The following is a 21816-nucleotide window of genomic DNA, read 5'->3' as shown; positions in this document are numbered from 1 at the left end:
AACTCTTCCTTTGGGGGTGGAGCAGTGCAGCATCAGAGGAGCGAGCGATGTAAGACTCGTCAGCTACGACTGTCCAACCCACCCTTTCACTCTCTCCTGCCTTTGCTTCATTCATAAGCCAACAACACATTTACAGTATGCTGCTGCCACACACACACACACACAAACACAAACACACACACACACACACACACCACTTCTTTATCTCCCACAGAAATGGTCACATACTCGCACACATAATTTTAAATTCCAATATTCCCACAAGTGTTCCAGACAAATCCAGTCAGACACACATACACCTTCCTTTGGCCCCTGAACCAATGCAGTAAATATCATTATGGAATCAATGCAGCATGTGTGTGCGTGTGTGTGTGCGTGCGCGCGTGTGTGTGTGTGTGTGTGTGTGTGTGTGTGTGTGTGATAAAGGAAAGAAGTTGATAACACCATATGCTCCTGTGAGGATTTCACCAAACTCCATGTTTTTTGATTGAAAGGAGGTGGGTAAGGTATTACCATAACCTTCCCACCACATGTCTGCTGTAAACTCAATAATGCAAGAATGATTTCACACATGCACGCACACACACACGTACACGTACACGCACACACACACGTACACACACACACACACACACACACACACACACATATTGTTGCTGTGCACCATGGTAAATTCAATATTGTGTTCACACCCCTAAGCCAGAGTGGGAGTACATTCAGCAGAGAAGCCACAGCCTTAGCTGTAAATCAATAGATTAAATAGAAACGTATAAATAAAACACAAGATAATAAATAAAAGAGGAGATGGTTTACTCTTGCTGTCGTATACTGTACAGGCCCTCTCCCATTTGAGAGAGAAAGGGGGTGTGAGTTTCAAAAAAAAAAGAGGATGAAAGCAATTTGAAAGATGACCAGAGACAGACAGTAGGAAAACAGAAAGAGTTTTTTATTGTGGTTTATATCATGTTTTTATTAACTATTTGGGATCTACTCCAGTTGTTCATTCTCATGTGTGTTAGGTCTATGCCATTGTAGTGTGTGCTGGCATAAGGAGTCTATCTGTTTTGGTGTAGTGCATTTAATGTGCTTTCATTTACAGTATTTCAATGCGTGCACATTACTGCTCCCTTCAAAGTTGTATAATAGAATCAAAAAAGTCTAGAGACTATTATACACGAAGGCATCTTTTAAAATATTATAACAATGTTAGGTATGACATTAATTACCAATTTAAAAATGACTTGATCTATGAAAGATTTTCTCATCAGACCTTAATGAGCCATTAGTCAAAAAATTTACTGAGAAGGGGCAGCCTCTGGATCCACTGAACTTGTATTCAATGTATTATATGGTTATTGGTACACACCAATGTTGGATTATAAACTTCTTAAGATGTATTATAGATACAACTTTTTGCTCTTTTTTATTGTCTTTTTACCACCTACCGTGTGTCTCTTATTGCAAACCTGGCCATTCAAAGAGGAGGGGTCTCTCTTTCAATTTCCTAAACCAAGGTTTCCTCCATATATTCCTTGTATGGTCAGCTCTTTTTCATTACTGAAACTGCCTGAGATAAACCAGGCTGTGATGCTGAGACGCTGAAAATCTAACCGAGACATTGTACGTGATACTGAGTCATACAAAACAAAAACGTGACTTGAATTACCTGTCGTTAATGCTCCAGTTTAGGCAGAGGTTGAGTGAGCTAAGGTTGCGACATTTCCTCACCACCTCCATCACCGTCTCATTGTTCAGCTCAGAGATATGCCGCAGGTCCAGGACGCTCAAGTTACGTAGCTGCAAGAGGCAACACACACAAAAATGTATATTAATGTAAAATCCAGATACAGTAGGTAGCTAAGAGTAGCTTAGGTTGACTGTTAGTTACAGCAGATATCTTACATTCATAATAACAACCTAATGAATAAAAATTTGCTTTTTTTAATAACAAAGGAATACAGATACACAATTTACTGTCGGTTCTCAGAAGGATCTGTTGATGATTAGTTACTGTGAGTAGTGCAAAAAATTCAGCTGCAGGAATGGAAATATTTGGTGAGGACGTGTGGTATATGACTTAAAGAATGTGAATTTCCCTATTCAGTGAGTAAGCTTCTACCACCACATCTAATAAAAAAAAACAGCAGAAATGCCAAATGAAAGCTAACTAGGCAGATAAATGATTTAACATTGCTTGCTGTTACTGTTTACCATTCTGCGCCTACATGCCTGGTGTGAGGGGTTATGAGCCAATATGAGCATTCACTTTCTCTTTTCCTTTCATTTTACTGACTTTCAATAACCCCTCTTTCCCATCTGGATAATATATAAGAGTATACCCTATAAGAGGAGTTTACATGAATCCTCCAGTCAAAATATCTACTTCTGAAACTCATACTCACACTGACATACTGTTGAGTGTTTACCGCTTGCAGAAATTACTAAAATGCTTTTCAAGTCACAGCACTGGTGCATTTCTTCTGATACATTCTCAAATCTATTAAAAGCACAGATGCATGCACACATACACACACCGGGGATGCAAGATAATAGAGGTATGATACTCCAGCCAGCCGCCAGGGAGGCAGGGTGGTAAATGTCATGTCCGAGGCTAAAGAGAAAACAAGCTTACAGTCGGTGTTAAGATCACTGAGCACTATTGTTGGCTCCATAGGCATGACATATACCTAGCAGCATGAAAACACATGGGAGAAATGGATAAGGACCACGGTTCGCTGTGTGAAGTAAGCACACATGTAAACACTCTCCCCTGTCCCCACATAGTGCGAATCAAAACACAGAGAGGCACACACCCACTGCAAACAAACACAGTGAGTGTGTGATGCCGCACTGTGCTGAAGGTAATAAAATAGGCTTTCAAAACCTTTACCTCTGTATAGTTACTCCATTTGTCTCTCTATTCTTACGCAGCCATTGGCTTTTTTTGTCACCCTTCAGGAGAAAATTGGATCTCACACCTCTTGTGATAAAAGGTCTGCTTAGGCATGAAATAAACATGAAACAGATTTTGTTTGTGGCATATCCGTACCTATACTGTGAAGACACGCTTAGATATACTAATGAAATAAACATTAAACAGATTGTGTGCATAAAGATGGGTCAAGAATACAGTGGTGATTGTCAGGGACAGCTAAACTGACATGTTAAACAATGGTATTTAATTAAGGGGGGAACATCTTCAACTGCATGAATTATCACAGGCGTGCACACACACATGCATGTAACTGTTAAACCACACACACACACACACACACACTGACATATACCCCTGTGGCCTGTGTTGGATCGACGTGCTAAATTATTCATGCAGAATAAGGCTGATGTGTGTGCCACATGTGTGTGAATGTGTATATATATGTGTGTGTGTGGCAGCATTGTATGAGAAACAAAGGCAGTGCAAGAATCAGACCAAAAACTAGACAGAGTGACCACAACCACAAGTACTGTATTCATGGCAACACTCAGTTTGTCAAAAAAATTACCACCAACAGCACAAATATCCACACATACACACACACACACACACACACACACACTTATCTGCATTCAGTATTTGTGGTTATTAAGCCTGGAGTAAAAACATAAAAGCCCCGACATCAAAAGTTGTATTTGTTCTCCAAATCTTCAAAACTGCTTATGTATTCAAAAAAGAATTTCTACTACAACCAATGATAACTGTCTCATTGATGTGGATAACCAATGAAAAACCAGACCAACCGGAGTGAGTTTTGATTGGCTGAGAGCGTAGCTAGGTTGAAGAAAATTGAAAATTTAGCAGATGTCTGCATGAAAGGGAAGAGGCAGCGTCACGGCTGGGACTGTAACTTTGTTAATCCATCTGTGAAAAACCAACGCAGGAAAATAAATTCCAGAGTTTAGCAGACATCTGCCGAAAGAAAAATATCCTTCAAATCCCTGAAATGAAGTCACCCAAGAAATAACCTCTCAACAATTAGTCACACCTACAGAATGTGACAGGCCACAGTGCCGGTGTTTGTTTTCTCATAGTAGACAGATTATCGTAATTTGACTCACAGGCGAAAGGTTTTAATGCTTCCAATCTTATTTAATAATTTCCACTCATAACATAGTTTATTTTTCTGCTCATGTATGTCTGTGATCCAAAAACACACAGACATGAAAAGAAAGAAAAATAAATGGAAAGAAATGGTGGAGGGGATGGGGACGAATGTTTAAGACGGAGAAGACAAAGCCCGTGATTCACAGCACAGTGAGAGAGAGAGAGAGAGAGAGAGAGAGAGAGAGAGAGAGAGAGAGAGAGAGAGAGAGAGAGAGAGAGAGAGAGAGAGAGAGAGAGAGAGAGAGAGGGAGACGGGGGGGGGGTGGAAACAGAAAAGAATGAAAACAGAGTGAGGGCAAGTGAGGGAGAAATAGAATAGAGAGCAGGGGATTTGGTGAGGGTTCGGTAGGTTTTCCTCCTCGATGGCTGCGTACGGTAACCAGGCAGAGTTCGTCTCGTCCCCTCTGAGTTGGCAGCTACACCTGGATAATTATTCATGCTGTTCATGAAAAACACTGAAACCTGCAAAATCCAGCTGCTCTGAGGCCAGCGTGTCATCACCGCCCCATGAACACACAGGCATGGCACAGAAATGAATGTGCATGCTGGTTATATGAATATTCTAACGCTATGTGCACACATGTTCACATGTGCAAAAATTTGCATGAGGAGATTTTTTCTAACAAAATGATTGCTAACACAGGCAGCAATTATGTTAATAGAAATAGTAGTTAAATGAATCTTCCATTTTAAGTGGTGAAATTAATTATTAATGATAATAACCAGTAAATGAAATGACCCATCCTAAAATATTTTTTGCTAAGGTCTTAAAATCCACTTTAATGTCTGCTCAATTTATTTCTTAAATTAAATTAAGAAATATTTCCCTGATTGAGAAAAAAACCCAAAACAACAACGAAAAAAAATTTTCAGCACTGTCCATTCAGTATAAAAACAGATTTGAATCAAGCTTTGCACAGTCAAAAAATTGCATGTGAATGTTTGTCTGTAGACCAACTCCACGTCAACATGCCATATAATATATATAATATTATATTATGCAAAGATTAGAGAAAATAATTTAATTAAGACTTTGATGAGCAAATAGTTTTTGTCTGAGACGTGGGTGTAGCACCATCATTTTGCCTTAAGAGTTTATTTAATTCAGTCCACATGACCAGAGGTGGTTCCTGAGCTCTAGGCAGTTTGGCTCCCACCTGATTCACTTCGATGCTTCTCTCAAACAGGAAAAGTGAGAGCCTGAGTCAGAGGTCAAATGCAAAACGCCAATTTGAATGAAAGTAAAATAACTAGCTGTTTTACAGGTACACTCTCACTCAGCCACTAATAGGCTGGAGTTCAATATTTCAAGAGGTTGATTTGACACTTTATTACATTAGTGTATCTCACAGTCTGGCATACAGAGGGTGTGTGTGTGTGTATATGTGTGTGTGTGTGTGTGTGTGTGTGTGTGTGTGTGCGGGGCATACCTGTGTATGTATGTAGAGCTATAACTACCTGTGCTATTACTACATTTATTTACACAACGTCAACCCTTAGGATGCCAAGCAGGAAGTGGAGGCCTGGTGGAGATACGATGTCATGGCTTGAACGCTGGCACAAAACTTCATTGCTGTTACTGTCCATCAACTTCACTGTCTCACATGACAAGTGGCTGGATGACATTTAAAAAGCCTGGACAGAGCAAGCATTGTTTTAGTCATAAATAGCGTACATGTTAGATTTTGGAAAATATGAGCTGCTATTTCATTGCTGTAGTTAATTTATAACCACCACAGGATTTAGTATGTGAGCTTAGTCAATGAAATATAGGTCCTACTGTGGGAAATGCATATCCTTAGAAGCAAAAAAAGAACAGGAAAAAAGAACACATGCATGCTAGTACTGTCTATAAAACAAGAAAAAAGGCGTGCTTTTTCAGTAAAATTAACAACCGTAACAGTGGAAACTCAATTCTCAGGCCAGTGAAGATGAGAGGAGGAAACAGACAAAGTTCAGTTTAAATCCTTTAAAGAACACAGGCAGAAGTGTTGAACTAATATTCACAGTCCTGGACAAGAAGTCAAAGTCACAGTGTGTTGTTGAAGTGGTATTGTGGCCCTTACATATTTTCGTTGGAGTTTGGTGGAGACAGGATGAGGCAAGGTATTGGGGTGGGGGGGGTTGGGGGGGTTGGGGGGGTGGGCGGGTGAGAGGAATGGGAGCAGTGTCACTAGGTGAATAAAAGTACAATACAAGTGCGCGCTCATGCATACATGCTGGGCTTTTTTTTCCATATCGAAGCATCCCAGACAGTTCAGTCAGACAGGAGAAAGCTGTGTCGAGACAATCCGTCTGCAGTAAGCCTAAATCACACACACGCACACACACCCTCACTAGACGCACATTGAGAAAAAAAACACACACACATAAATACACAGAGGCCTGTGCAGACAGAGTGATATGAATATTTGAAAAGGGACTGAGGCAAAATACAGGAAAGGCCATGGGTCTGGTATCACAAATACATTGTCTGCATCAGTCATGGACCAGTGAGTTGATCTTTGTGTGTGTGCGTGTGTGTGTGTGTGTGTAGTTACCTTCTCTCTTCATCTGTCTTATGCCCATCTACTGTCTATCACTTATTTTCCCTCTCCTACCCCCTTTCTCTCTCTCTCTTTCTCTCTTTCAGTCGCTAATCCTGCATGTGTTGGTGTTGATAACAAACTCAGTGGTGAGGAAAGGCTCGAGGAGATAGAGAGCGTTGGTTTCTCTTCGGCGCACTAAGCCAAATGACCACATAGGCACGCACATACACACGCATACATGCATGCACGACCCGATGTAGCAGTGCTGGATGACAGTCACAGCACAGTGACACTCGTTGGGCCAGTAATGACACATGATACCCCTCCCTCCGGAGGTCAAAAACCTCTCTATCTCTGTCTGTCTCTGGGTTAAAAGTCTTCGAGCCAAATGAATTATTCTTCAATTACTCTTGCAAGAGACACACATCATCCTTAGGCTCTTCTCTGCTCATTATATTCATAAATCCCCCAATCTCCTCCATACAGCAGTGAAGAAAATTATTATTACAATTTCGACTCATTCTGCGACCCCCCCAACCCCATTACCTTTCTTCCTCCAAATCCCCTCTGCTCCTTCGTTTCCCCTTTATCCTCTCTGCCACCCCTGAGACACAATACACATGTACAAGTACACAGTCACACACACACACACATTTGTACATAGGGAAAGAAACACACACACATACATACACACACACACACACACACACACACACACAGACACACACACAGACACACACACAGACACTTACTTCACTGGTTTGTGTCTAGGGTTATCAGTTTGACACAGGGCACTGTGATTATGTATTTTCTATGCTCTAGTCAGGGGGGGGAGATAAGGGGCCAGCAGACTACAGCAAAGCCAGACACCACTCATCCCATATGGGGAGAGAGCGGTGAAGTGGTGGGTGTGAAGGTGACAGTGGGTGGAGACCTGTATCTTTACCTTTTGTGTTTCACCATTTTCAAAACTTCTTTTGTGCCCTCTACTCATGGTGATTTGGAGAGTTAAGAAAAATAAAGAAAATATTATTTGTTTTCTTTTTTTTTCTTTTTCTTTTCCTTTTCTTTTGTGAAATGGTTGTGATCCAAATTTGAACTTAGGATGTTACGAGTACATAGTCCTCGCCTGAGCCCGCTAAGCCACCAGGATGGATAGAACATATGATTCTGGTTAGGAAATTAAACAGCATCACTGTCATAAACCAGACTGTTTTATTTGCTCATAAACACACAGAGAGAATGAGGTATTACTCATGGTCCAATTCTGTCAAATTTAGAGGGCATTTATCAAAGGTCCTAACTTTCTGTGGAGAAGAACAACAAAACCGCTGGAGCGGCATGGCTGAATTAATCTACAAGGCCCCAAATTAAGACCAGAAACATCCAAGTTCTGCACATCAGCGAGACAACACAGGGCTGTTACAGTCTCCAAATATACCTCTTTTCATCTCTGACACATTCTTCAACAGCCTCTCCATTTGTTATGTCTTTGGCCTCCTCTCTTGTTCCCGAGGGTGGGAATTTTCACACACACAAAAAAGGCATTTTGAGGCCCACAGTGTCTTAGGGCAGTGATAGGCTGATGTATGAGGAGGGGCATTGTGGGTAGTCATGACAGGCAAAAAGGGAAGCCATCAGTGGGACATCTAAGGCTGGGGGAATGAAGGCTCTCTGGCACCCAGATCTGCTCTCAAACACTAGCTCTCTGATAGAGCCGACCTTGGACTTAATCACTACCAGAAGAAAAGAGCACCGCTTGACAGGAAGATGGAGAGACAGAGGGAGAAAGAGTGTGTGTGTTTTTGTGTGCGTGCATGAGAGAGAGGGAACGATAAAAAAACAGTAACACACAAGAGCACAATACAGACAAAAAAAGAGATACTCTACACATGCAGATGGTGATGGACAAAGAAATAGATAACAACACTGAGATGTTGAATTGTTCCTTTTTCAGACAACAAAAAAGTGTAACCAGAAAGCGGAGAGAAAGAAATACTGTATTTTATCCACTTCTGATAAACACACAAATCCATCTCCTAAAAGACACAAACACATACACACACATATCTGAAGAAGAGTGGAGGTTAGACTCAAACTGGCTAAGTGAAGCCTTCCAACCATAATAACGCCCACTGCTTCCCCACTCACACAATCCAGTGCGCTTCCAGCTCTGTGGCATGTCACAAGCTTGACTAAAGGGGGAACCCTCTGAAACTGAATAAGCAGAATGAATGATGATCATATACAGTAGGTGCACACACATATAGCACATACATAGTATACTGTATGAAGTTCTCAAATTAGCTGCGAAGGGAGGGCGCCAAATCACTGAACGCTCTGGGACACCCACAAAGCCTCCAACCCAAGATGTTTTGTATCCATTACACAGCCTTGGAGTGTGACAAGCCTCATCAATAAAACTATTATTACTGTCAAGAACTCGTAGCCAACTTAGAGCGTCAATCTGGAAACCAACCATAAATACAAATTTATAGTATATCCCTGGCACAGCAACACAAAAGACCACATCAGATACGTATCTGTTCATTAAACTCACCGCTGTGTTTGTTCTCAGGCTGAAGTTGAATGTACAGTTTGATTTCCTAACAGCCAGCAAAGTGTTAGAAAGCTTGTTTTCGATTAGGAGGCTTTACTCTCTCAGCCAGCAGAAATCCTGATTTTAGTCGCTAACAAGATGATGATTTATCAAACGGCGCCTCGCAACAAATATTGAGTTGTGTTGCACATCACAGCGGAACCGCGTAGCTCCCGCAGGAGTGAAACACTGCAAAGCCATTAGGGGAGCATAAATGCCACAGCTTTACAGTTACTCTACAGACCATCTGCATCGAACTCAACACCAAGGGTGGCCCATTTCAACCATCAGCTCACTTGATTAAGAAAATACGTTTTCAATTGATTCCCTCACACCCTAATTTGTGAGGAGTCTGTATAAAAAAAAGACCATCAATCTAAAATGAGTGTGTCATAGAGGAGAAGTTAATAAAAGTAATGGATTTTCTTCTTTTTTTTTTCTCCACCCCTGCTGATGGCTAGGTGGCAAGTAAGGGGGTTGGGAAGATTATCAGACAGAGCGAGAGAGAGCAATCGAGGAAGAAAAGAAGTGGGAGGGAGTGTGATAATCGAACACGAGAGGAGAGCCGCAGTCCTGGAATCGCATTCAGGTCCACGGAGTCATCAGAAATGCAACGATTCTAAACGCAAGAATATGATTTTCAAATCGACACTGGATGGGACCAATTGGGAATGAATGAGAGGAGGAATCAACTGCTAAACGAGATAATTACTGTCAGAGATTACAGGGGCAGAGAGAGGAAGAGGAGAGAGTGAAAGAGCAAGTGAGCAGGACAGAAAGAGATGGAACACATAAAATGATGGCTGAAATATCAGGAACAAAGAGCGATGTGATTTGACTGTGAATCTGTACAGACAGAAAGTGGTCAAAACATACTTGGGGCAAACTACTAAATATATTTGTTAAATGGTCATTGGGTTAGGGTTAGGGTTAGGCTCAACCTTACAGTGTATTTTAGCAGCTGATATGAACAAAGCAAAAAATAATCATAATGCAAAGCTAATTTTAAAATTTACTGTAGCAAGAAATCCTATTTTTAAATGCAGCAGCTGTTCTTCTTACCAGTTTCTCTTCACTGGCTCCCTGTTCATTTTAAAATTGATTTTAAGATTTTTTTTTCTGATCACTTTTAAAGCATGTCTGGGTCTGACTTAAGAGCTATATAACAGACATGTTGACCACTACAGGCCATCCTGGAACTCCAGATCCTGAGGTGGGGATCTTCCAGCTGTTCCAAATTTGAGGCAGAAACGTGAAGGTGACCGTGATTTTGCCATCAGGGCCCCTTGGCTTTGGAACGTCCTGCCTCAGGAGGTAAGGTTGCAGAATCAGTTACTTCTTTTAAATCATTTCTTAAATCTCATTTCCATACACCCGCTATTATGTGATGTCACCTGTTTACTGTCTTTTTATTGTTTTTTAATGTTTATGAACTCTATCATTTTCATTGTCTTCTATTGTCATCTTCTCAATGTCGGACTTGCTTTCCGTGTCATGTTTCTTTGCTTTTGTATTGTACTGCCTTTGCTTTGTCTGTCAAAGAACTTTGTAAAGTTGTTTTTACAGGTGCTATATAAATAACTGTTGTTGTTGTTGTTGGTGTTGGTGTTGGTGGTGTTGGTGGTGGTGGTGGTGGTGGTGGTGGTGGTGGTGGTGGTGGTGGTGGTGGTGGTAGTAGTAGTAGTAGTAGTATTATAAATATTCTACTTCAGTAAACGTTTGCTATCCAAAGTACAGCCTGACTGGCACACTATTTCCACAGCCACTATCAATATTAATATTTTTAAGTTTTTAAAGTTTATGTACAGTATGTGCTCATTTTTTAGCACATACTTTATTTTACATAAATACATTGCGTTTTTAAGGATCCATTCATTTATTGTCTTTAAATAAATATTTACAGAACAATTAGTCATCAGTGCTACCTAGACAAATCCCCCATATCAATATATCTACTATAAGCTAATCGGCTCTATAATGGCTCTCTTAACCCTGTGAGACAGTTTGGGGGAAAAAAACAAGCAATATTTTGCATTCAGTAAATGTTACTTTTGCCAATTCTAAAAATGGTGTATTTGAATATTTCTGCACACTGAGGGCTTCAAACATTCTCAGAATTGCAAAATTGTCTGAAGTGGTCAAAACAATTGCACCAAATCTCTATAACAAATGGTTTCAACCCAAAAACTGCTGCCACAACTAATGAGACCTGTTTGAGCATGGGAATGGTCATCATATACTTCCATCATAATGTTGTCAGCCCTTATACAATCTAAACTTTGAAAAGGTCCTTGATCAAATCACTATGTTTATTACAGATGTATGACTAGAAAAACTTAACACAGTGCTGACCTGTATCTCAAATTAATCTTCAGGTTCTCAGCTTTCAGAAGACATATACCACTTGTATGTGGCATAATTTGTTAACCTGCTATCTTCTCCATGAGATCCTCTGCCCCCCACCCTTGAAAAGGACAAACTAGGTCTATGGTGGGTCTCTAAGGATTAAGCAAAGTCATAATTATCATGTAAGTATGTGTAACGGTGTCAGTGCTGCTTTGTGTGTTGTTGGCCCACACAACACAAATGAAATGAAAATGTGTGTCTGCATGCATCTCTGGCATCTGTATTGTTAAAGCTGAGAACCTCAATAAGAAGCTGGATTTTTTTTTTTTTTTTTTTCAAAACTGCAGCCTTAAAAAAAACAAATATTATCAGATAAATGAACTTGCTCATCTGAACTCCTAAAACTTCACCTTGGTTAATACCGTAATAAATAATAATGAGGTACTCTGGACTGTGCGTGTATGCGATGTGTGTGTGCGTCCACCTCCACGTATGCTAATGCTGTTATGATTGGCTGGCTTCATTACTGTCTGTCTACAACACCATGGCCAAGGTCAGTGGAGGCTGCAGAGATGATAGGGGGCCAAAACCATGAGCACAAATTAATCTGCTGTTTAATCTAATAATGCAGCGTGGCTTCGGGTGTCTCAGTCCTATTAACACAACTGTAATTGCATTTGAGGAGGAATGGGCGCACGCAGACTCACAAAGGTACGTTTATGCTCACGTGTACACCCAGGTACGGCTAACACAAATCGAATTGTATCACACAAGCACACATGGGTGCGGACATATTATACACATCCACACACAGGTGCACACATGCATTCTAGATGGATGTTATGTTGGGAAAAATAAAAAAGAAGAAAAACAAGGTATAGCATTTCCTTGTGAATTTAATCTGAGTAATCACTGTGTGTGTGTGTGTGTGTGTGTGTGTGTGTGTGTGTGTGTGTGTGTGTGTGTGTGTGTGTGTGTCCATGTTTATATGGCATGGTGCATCTTTCACCACAGAGCCCCTACTCATTAACATGGTAATATCTAAACAGCAGGGTGTAGTCAGAACCGCAGCGTATTATTAGGATTCATCTCATTAGGCTTTCATGAGATTTAAAAGTTAACACGAAATAACTTCAAAACACACAGCGAGGTCCCTAGTTTACTCCCCAACAGTTAAATTTCCACCCTGGAGACGACGCAACATGGAGAGCTGGCCTACAGTAACAGGATTATACAGAAAAACATTCATGCTAAAACTTCTGTTGACATTTGGTTATAAAAGTAATTACCACAAAAAAGTGAAACTGAAATTAACCTTCTTTAAACTCCGCTGCAGGAAAGACCATATCTTCACTTTGACTGAGAGTGAACACACAAATAGTGCTCTTACAATAGATTACAGCTCACAAAAAAACTTGTGAGGAGAGTTGTTGGATACTTACTGCTGTGAGATGGATGACACCCTGAGACGTCACAGGGCATCCCATGAAGCCAACAAACTGCAGCTCAGGACAATGCTCTGCAACCGCTCGCATGGACCGATCAGTGACCTGTAGCACAAAAAAGTAGAGAAAAGAAAGAACATTAGAAGAGAGAAGTTAGGAGAGAGTTCAAATCGATATCTTCAGAGTATTACTTGGTAGCCTGGCTAACATCAGGCCGCGTCTCAATCTCATGTGAGATTGAGGTAGGGTCTGGCGAAGAGCCGTTCATTTCCTCCTACTTGAGGCGGGATCAACAGATGTCGATCAAATGCTTCTGTACGCTACTGGACAAACTTACAGCCAATCATATCAACGATAGATGATGATGAATTCTCGCTGGAATGAGAGCATGGGTATACCCAGGCTAATTATTTGGCATGCCTTCTCTTCAATGTCATTCATTCACTCTATAGATGTTGATAATGTTTCATTCATTCACAGTTTCTATGGTCAACTTGTGACATTCATGGTGAAAAAGTATCTGGAAAAATGTTTTTGTCTGTTTTCTTTCTTTGATGGACACTTTGCACTTTTTGTGATGAAGTTGAACTTTACAGTTATTTTGGCAAACATTTCTATGAAGAAAATCTTTCAAACCAAGTGGGTGCAGACAGGTGTTGTCAAATTTGTGCATAAATGTCTCCATCTGTGCCATGGTCGGGTTTGTTTTGTGTTCAACAAGCAGTTGAAATAAAGGAATGAGAAAGGGAAGATCACAGAAGGAGAGGAGGAGGAGGATAACAGACAAAACAGCTAAAAGAGAGTGTCTGCCAAGCAGCGTGGGTGTCGACTTATGATGGATGGGCCGCTCCCCATCATTCATCCAGCCGTCTACTAACAGCTTATAATGGATCAGAGATCAATAGGGAAGCAGAACATTTCCACTAGCTTCCACTGGAGTCATCAATACAGGTATTGATAGCTACTTCACCTCCCTCACCACACTCAACACGCTTCAACAATATGTGGGAGATTGTTTTCGCTGTCAGTAGGCTTGCCCAGTGCTTCCTCAAACTCTTCTCATCAATCACAAAGACAGAATAGGACAAGAACAAGGAAGAACAGAAGAGAGGATTTGACTTAACACAAAACCCAAAGATAAACAAACATCAAAGAAGATAAGAGAAGAAATATCTCTCCTCAAATCTAGCCATTCCTGTCAAAATGTTCAGTGTTCCTTTCTGAAATTCCCAAAAGGTAAGTGAAACACAAAAAGTGCATTAACAAGTGATGAACACGTATAAACTATCGATTCCAACATTTTTGAGAAAGTGATGAGAAAGTAAGCTTCTGTACGCTCAACAATTTGGAATGAAATCCAAGTATGAGACGTTTTTAAAACTAACACTTTGCCCGTACTAATAAAACACTAACTGTAGCAAAATCTGTGAGAGCTACATAAAGACAGGAAAAATGGCTCAGGAAGACTGAATGTGAGAACATTAATTAAAACTTACTATATTGCTACAGCCTTGGCCTTAACATGACCTTCTAGAAATGTAATAATCAAGCCAAAAAAGCAGCAGAAATATTATTGTTTTCATCATCTGTTTCCGGCGGGAAATGATTATTCTCGACGGTGTGACAGATCTAAGTCATAGAGCAGGAGGGTTTAGTGTAACCACCACTGCTACTCCAGGGGAATTGTCTTCACTGCATGATTGACAAGTTAATTAATTAGCCTGTTAAACTGGCGACTCGCCAATGAAGTTGTAGCGTTGAGCAGCGTTACGGTTACACTTCAAATCACATCTCTAAAACTGCACAGCTGTGTTCAGACAGAGATTAACCCTGCATGAAAAAAAAAATGCAGCCCTATCATTTACTCGAATGAGGAAACTTGGTTGATGTAGCAAAGATATCAACACAAAAGGCTCCAGAAACAAAAAGAATGGTTACAGTTTTATTGAAGTTTTGCTGGAATACCAAGCGTCTTTAAAATTTTAAAGAGTAGTAAAATCCCTCCTCATAACATCGTAAACCATTGATCCATATTTTTTACATCTGATAGCCACTAAACCTCATGGATCTGTTAAACTTAACTACCTGGATCACTGTCAGTTATGACTTATAGATCACAATGCTAGGTACAAGTCTAACCTCTCACTCCTGTTTTTTGGATATCTGCATTCGTGAAGTAGTATTCATCAGCCAATCTACTGGCATTGGCTAACCACTGGCTACTCTCTTTACACCTGGATCACTGCCTTGCTTCCTGCATTTGTTGAACACAGAGCTGTTTTTGGTCTGGGTGCCAACTAATGTCTCCTGATATGAGAATCTCAGTTCCATTGTTTTTTGCCTAATTTAAGTAAAAATATGTACAACTTTTTGGTGCATTGGACAGAGTCACCCTGCTCATTAATGCCCAAACAGCCTGGATCACTGGCCTGTTTCCCCTGCCTCAGTTCTGTTCTGCCACAGCCTGTTGTGATCATATATCCATTAAACTCCACCTGTGTCAACATGGATTAAACTATTACTTTTTCTATTACTTGCTCTGCCACTCTTCACTTTGACCCTATACCCATTAATTGTCTAAATGATGTCCTACATAGGCCTACACACTTTCAGACTTAATCAAACCTCTATCACTGGAATGTGGCCTCTCCCTTCCTTTCTCTGCCTCCATCTCACACACCCCCCTCCCCCCACACCTCTAGGTCTACCTTAAAGGTTACTGAGTCGACTCGAGACAGAGGAAGATGGAAAACCTAGACAGACAGCAAGAGGAAAGAGAAGTCACAAAAAGAGAGAACAAGGTGTCCATTTATCTTTCACTGAGTCACATACAGCATGGCTTATCTGGGTAAAACACCTCCTCTAACGCTGGTAAAGCTCAAAGCTATGTCTCTCACCTTATCAGTATGAAGCCAAAGTGCTTGTTAAGTGCAAAAAGGTTCATAATGCAAGGTGACTACAAAGGTGTTCTCGTCACAGATGAGGCGGTGGAAAGAAGTTCTGACATTATGATTAAGCAATGAACCAGCTTATTAAAGATGAGGTCTGTAAACATACAGCTTTTACACCACATATGACATTTTTGCAAGTGCTGATACTTTCTTACTCTTTTAATATATAATAACTTATGGAGATACAACACCAGTCAAAAGTTTGGACACACTTACTCATTCAAGTGATTGGGAAGGTGGGTCCAAACTTTTTACTTGGTACTGTATATAATTCTGCATAGGGATTAAAGCAAGAAAAGATTTGAGAGCCTGAAAAGTTTTCCAGGTGGAAATGTGTGCAATGTACTGAATTATTAAGTATTATATGAATTTAAAACTGCTCTATGCCTGAAATGAAAAATGGTGCCTGAGAACTTTAAACTCTGTCCTGGAATTAGGTGGTTTTAAGAATAAATACTCAACAAATATTCCATCAATTTCCTTTTCACTTCTACTGAAACCAGACCAATTTGAGAGTGCATATCCCATTTTGGTGCAATGTCCAGCTGGCTCTGGTGGTCAGTATAATAAGAATTCAGGGTAAAAAAATGAGGTATAAAAGTCGACTAAAATGGAAGGATGTTGAGAAAACTGGTGGTTTTGAGGGAGTTGCAGAATATTCCTCCTCCTTCCAGTAGCCCAATTTAAAGCCTTTGACAAAAAGGAATAAAACTTACCACCCGGTACAGAACTATTCATCCTGGACATATCTCTGTGTACAAATTGAAGCAGGTCATTGTACTTGCTAGCTTTGCACAGAACACAGTTTTTCAGACCGATCGATAACTGGATGCACCTTAAAATTCTACACCTCAGGTTTGGACCCACCACACCACCCATCACCTCTTGTTGCAGTCAGGAAAGATTAACTGAAGGTGAGTCAGCACTCTCTTTATGAGACACTGATGCATATGGAACCTGATCTGCAGGGCCAGGTGGAGACAGGGGGGAGGGGAGCAGGGTTGTCTTCTTGAGTATCAAACTTTAAAAAATAAATAAATACATTTTAAAAAAGGCTCCAGAAGGACCAGCCTGAGCAGAGCAGCTGGCAGGTGAAGTCAGCTGGCCGGAGCTACTCAAACATTGCCTCGGCCAAAAAACCATCAAGGAAAACATTTTCAGGTTGAATATCGTCAGAATCAAAAAGCTACAACACCACTGTTAACCTTAAATCAAACCCGTCTGCAAGAGCAGTGAACGAATCACAGACGTGGCCACCTCCAGACCGCCTTCCACACCAGGGTTTGTGCTGCAGGAGTGTGTGTGTGTGTGTGTGTGTGTGTGTGTGTGTGTAAAAGCAGACAGAGAGACAAAAAGACGGAGAGCAGGTTACACATCTACAGTAACTCTCAGCAGGTGAGAAGGGAGACAAGGGGAGAAAAAAATAGAATCCCACCAGAGCAGAACAGGCCAGGAGGGCATGTACCGTATCAGATTAAGCCTGTGTATATGTGTGTGTCTGTGTGTGTGTGTGAGTGAGACCATATGGGTTTGTAACTAAAATTTGTCTCCAACCCGCAAACACAAAAACCCGTCCCAAATTTCTCTCTGCCTCCTCCTCTTCTCCTCCTCCACCTTCCACGGGCTTTGATTTTAAAACATGAAAAGAGCCATGAAAAAGTAGCTAGCCAAAAGAGGCCTTAAAGCCTTTTAGAAGGGATCTGGTTTAATGGTCTCTGGGTGGACGAGGTAAGGAAGGGCTGGAATGGTGGAAATGCCTCAGTCATAAAGATAGTCGAGTGTGTGTGTGTGTGTGTGTGTGTGTGTTTGAACGAATTGCAAGGTATTAGTTGTTGAGAGTGCTGTGGTAGCAGAAAAGGAAAGGGCTGTGTGTGAGTTGTGAGTTTGTGGTTTTTGTCTGGCCGGTCTGTTCTTACAAAATGCTGGGGTAGCACCCGGGGGCCAATTGTCTTCCAATAAGGGCATTTATGCTTGTCAATATCATCTATCACATGACTCATATGACTCCTTCAAAAGCTCAGACAAAAGAGATTTTCCATATCTTCTGCCTCTTTGAGACCAGATTGCCATCCATCTCTTTCATCTCTTGTTCAATCAGTTCCCTGCTCCCTCCACCTGAAGTTCTACATCCTTCCCTCATTGAACCTGGCCAATCCTCACCAACATGAACGACACAGCCTCCCTCACGTCATTAACTGTGTTCTTTCACTCGTTTATGTATTCCTTTGTGTGTAATTCAAACTCACACACACACATTCAGGTGAAGGGAGTTTTATCAGAAAGAGAGTGGGGTCAGGGAGTGTGTGGAGGGCAGGCACACTGTCATTTGTCAGTGTTTGAAACATTGCTCTGATAATGATGCACAGACAAATACACACATCCACAAAAAAAAACAAAAAAAACATCTTTCAGCCCTCACATGCGTATGAAAAAAATAGATTCATCTTCCCTGAATAAAAGAAAACGCTGCAGAACATTTTTCTCTCATTGCCGACTAAACCCACTCAGTTTTAGTCTGACCTCAAGCTCCATCCTCCAGCTGTGCCTGCTGCTTTACCCGCCAGAAATCTCAGAGAGAGAGTGTTAACAAATGCACCTCATTCAAAAGAAACTGTATGAGGGTTATATACAATACATTGCAGTCACTCAAACAAGAGCAGATCCAATAATTCGCTTTCTAAGCTTCAGCAATTTAAGAAAATTCTTAATTATCATTGTGAATAGTTTCATCTTCACCAAGGAAAAGATGTAGTCATGAACTACTCAAGTGCAGATGAACATAAAGCCAAACCAAGGACGTCAACAATGAATAGAGAGAAGTGAATACATGACTATAATATACAAGCAACTAGATGAATATATATATAAATATAAAACAAAAGGAACAACATACAATGCCTGAACAGTTTCGGTGGATATATTTAAACTAATGTAATTTTTTATAATGTACAGTGGGTGTTTTAGTGTTACAGGGTTATTGCAAATTGCTTGTTTCTGACATTACTAAACTGACTGAAGTCATAAAGGTGATGGCTTGCAGGAAAAAACTGTTCCTCTGTTGGTTGTTTTGGCGTGTAGTGTTCTGAAGCGTCTACAGGAGGGGAGAAGTTGGAACACGGATCTATGTTGACATCTATGTTGTTTTTGCAGTGTGTCATATATTTGAGACATTTTAGCACACTGTTGAGCCCTCCCAGTGTCATGGGCCCAATTCAACAACACACAGTCACTCAGTCATCTGATGACCCAGCAAATTTTCCTGAAGACTTACATTTAGCATTCAGAGCAAAAAAAACAAACATTTATTTAACATTGCATTGGTTTGCCACAAATGTTGAACCTGATTCAACCCTTTTTTTAAATTCACTTCCACAACAGGTTAAAAAACCTGATTTATTTGTGGAAAAGCCAAGCCAGCTAGCCAATGCAGGTTAGCCTAAGCAGATACAATGCAGCTATAAGGCCTGCTTAATGCCTGCTCTTTGCTTGGGTGAGGACAGGATTCAAAGGTAGTTTAAAGGCATGTTAGAGAATGGTGTCATCTGATGTAATAACTATTAAAACATTAGGGAATCCATGGAAATTCTCACCCAGCGTTTTGGTACATTTTGCAAATCAAAAGCAAATCAAAAGATCAACACGAGGCCTCAATCAAGGGCTGCTGAAATTATGTCTTTATTAAAGCTCTCTGTTACTGAAATACTCTTTGCAATTTTATAGGTTTTAAATTTTACCAACAGGATGTCAACTGCAGGCCTGTGAAGTGCAAATTGAAGTGGGGCGATTTTCATCAAAGTTTTGTTCTTTCCAAGGTAATCATTTTCTCCATAAATACTCTCCTAGGGGTGATACTGCAGTGGGTTCATTACGGCCTTGGTATGTACACACAAATTCAGGCACACACTCATAAACTCACACACACCAAACTCAGTGTCTTTTAAAAGACTTCAGTTGGGGTGTATTGACGCACAGGACTGGTGATCTGGCAAAAATCTAAATTAATACTTATCATCCACTGTAATATTGGATGCCTGGAGACAAAAGCAACACGGAAAGTCATAAAGTTTTACTACAGCGAGGGAGAGTCTCTTTACTGTGCTGTCTCTGTGCTGATGAGCAGGCAGTGTGCTCTAAGTGCAGGGTGGTCGGCTTGAAGCTGTGCATGGGTATTGATCAGAAAAGCAGACGAGTAACTGAAGCTTCAGTAAAGCTAATTCACATTTAAGAGTGCAGGGAAACAAAGGTATTTGATGTATACAGAGATGGAAACATTCTCACAGGCTTACGGAAACACACATGCCGCACACATGCAGGCCAAGTACACTGTTGAGTCTGGACAGATGTAAGGTTCCTGGTCTCTAGCTATCCTGTCTCATGTTTTCCTTGGCTAAACAGGGGGACTACTCGTATTTATGAGACGTGATGAGACAGCAACACAGGATGGATCCCAGTGAGAGACAAGGGAGAGAGGAGGAAGAGGGGGGAAAGTGAGATGGGGGGAGGGATGAGAGATTTGCAATCTTTTCATGTTAACATAATGTAGCTTCTAGTCTTCAGTGTACTGCTTTGGCAAGCTTGGCTGCTTCCTTCATGCCTGTAAATCCTGTCTGAATATGGATGTGACAGACAGGCAGTGAGAAAGATGGAGAGGTGCAATGACAGGCCAAACAAGTCGTGTGTGTTTGTGAGTGTGTATGTGTTTGTGAGTGTGTGTGTGTGTGTGTGTGTGTGTGTGTGTGCGCGCGTGCGTGTGCGTGTGCGTGTGTGTGCGTGTGCGTGTGCGTGGGGAGTACGTGAGTATGAGAGCAATCTGATCTTATTAGAGGCCTGACGGGACGAGGAGCTGTGATGAGAGCTCTGAATCACCACCATCTAATCAATCAGTCTAATTAACCGAGCTTTATGAACACTGGGCCGAGCTGAGAAAGAATCTGCCGACACACAGATTAATAATGATTACTGAATACACTGCAACACATTCTATTAACAATCCATCTTCATGCCTATCCAGCAGCTTTGCATAAGAAGTCACTTCATTGCCAGTTGCAGGAAATCCTCTGAAACACATTACGAGATGAGGCTCTTCTGTCTCCATCAAGTCTTCAAAGTGAATTAAATAATATTCTCAAGAATTCATTTTTATTTAATTAGGGTAAAGTTCTGAAATTGACTCAGTGTGCAGCCATAATGTCATTTTTCTACATTCATGTCTAAAGGGGTCTTTAAGCAATATAATTTCATATGCAGACATGGCAGGCATGATAAATCCCTGGCAGACGCTCCCCCCAAACTTTAGATAACACAAGTTATTTTGGTTTACACTTACACTTAAAGGGGACCTATTAAGCTTTTCCTTATTTTCAGATATATGTGTCTGTGTGTGCATGTGTGTGTATATATATATGTGTATGTGTATATATATATATATATACATACACACACACACACACACACACATGATGTTACAATGTCAGATGGTCATGTCATGTGGCCAAAGTGTCAAATAATGAGGAAAACGTATGTAGAGGTAATCCCTGTGAACACAAAAAAGCAGATTCTGCTCTGAAAGCTTGGTTTTGTGGTGTGCTGGTCATCTGCAGCTCTTCATCAAACATCATCATCGGCGCGCAGGTGGTGGAGTGGTTGGCGTGTGTGCCATGTACGCAGCCAACCCCGGTTCGAGAGTAAGAGACTGAGGCTGAACTGAGGGGCGGCATAAAGGGCCAGTATAAGAGGAATAAGGAGCTTTTTGAACTGTGAATCATGGAAGTCTACTCTCATGGAGTACAGTACCAAAATAAAGATATAGAGCTGGATATGAACATAATAGGTCTGCTTTAGGGTG

At 40.9% G+C, this 21816-nt stretch overlaps 1 protein-coding gene across 1 annotated transcript in view; it reads right to left on the bottom strand.

The window, feature by feature from the left end:
- The window catches only part of fbxl17 (F-box and leucine-rich repeat protein 17), a 230224-nt gene that overhangs the window by 140292 nt on the left and 68116 nt on the right, over positions 1 to 21816 (bottom strand). Inside the window, exons 7-8 of the mRNA XM_053326131.1 lie at positions 13018 to 13125; positions 1667 to 1797 (exon numbers count right to left, since the gene is read on the bottom strand). Of these exons, the coding sequence (XP_053182106.1) occupies positions 1667 to 1797; positions 13018 to 13125 (239 nt within the window). The remainder of the gene's footprint in view (positions 1 to 1666; positions 1798 to 13017; positions 13126 to 21816) is intronic.

This window comes from Scomber japonicus, chromosome 9, assembly GCF_027409825.1.
Source record: "Scomber japonicus isolate fScoJap1 chromosome 9, fScoJap1.pri, whole genome shotgun sequence".
NCBI lineage: Eukaryota > Metazoa > Chordata > Actinopteri > Scombriformes > Scombridae > Scomber > Scomber japonicus.
The sequence above is the reverse complement of the archived record's forward strand: the minus strand, read 5'-3'. Positions and strand labels throughout refer to the sequence as shown.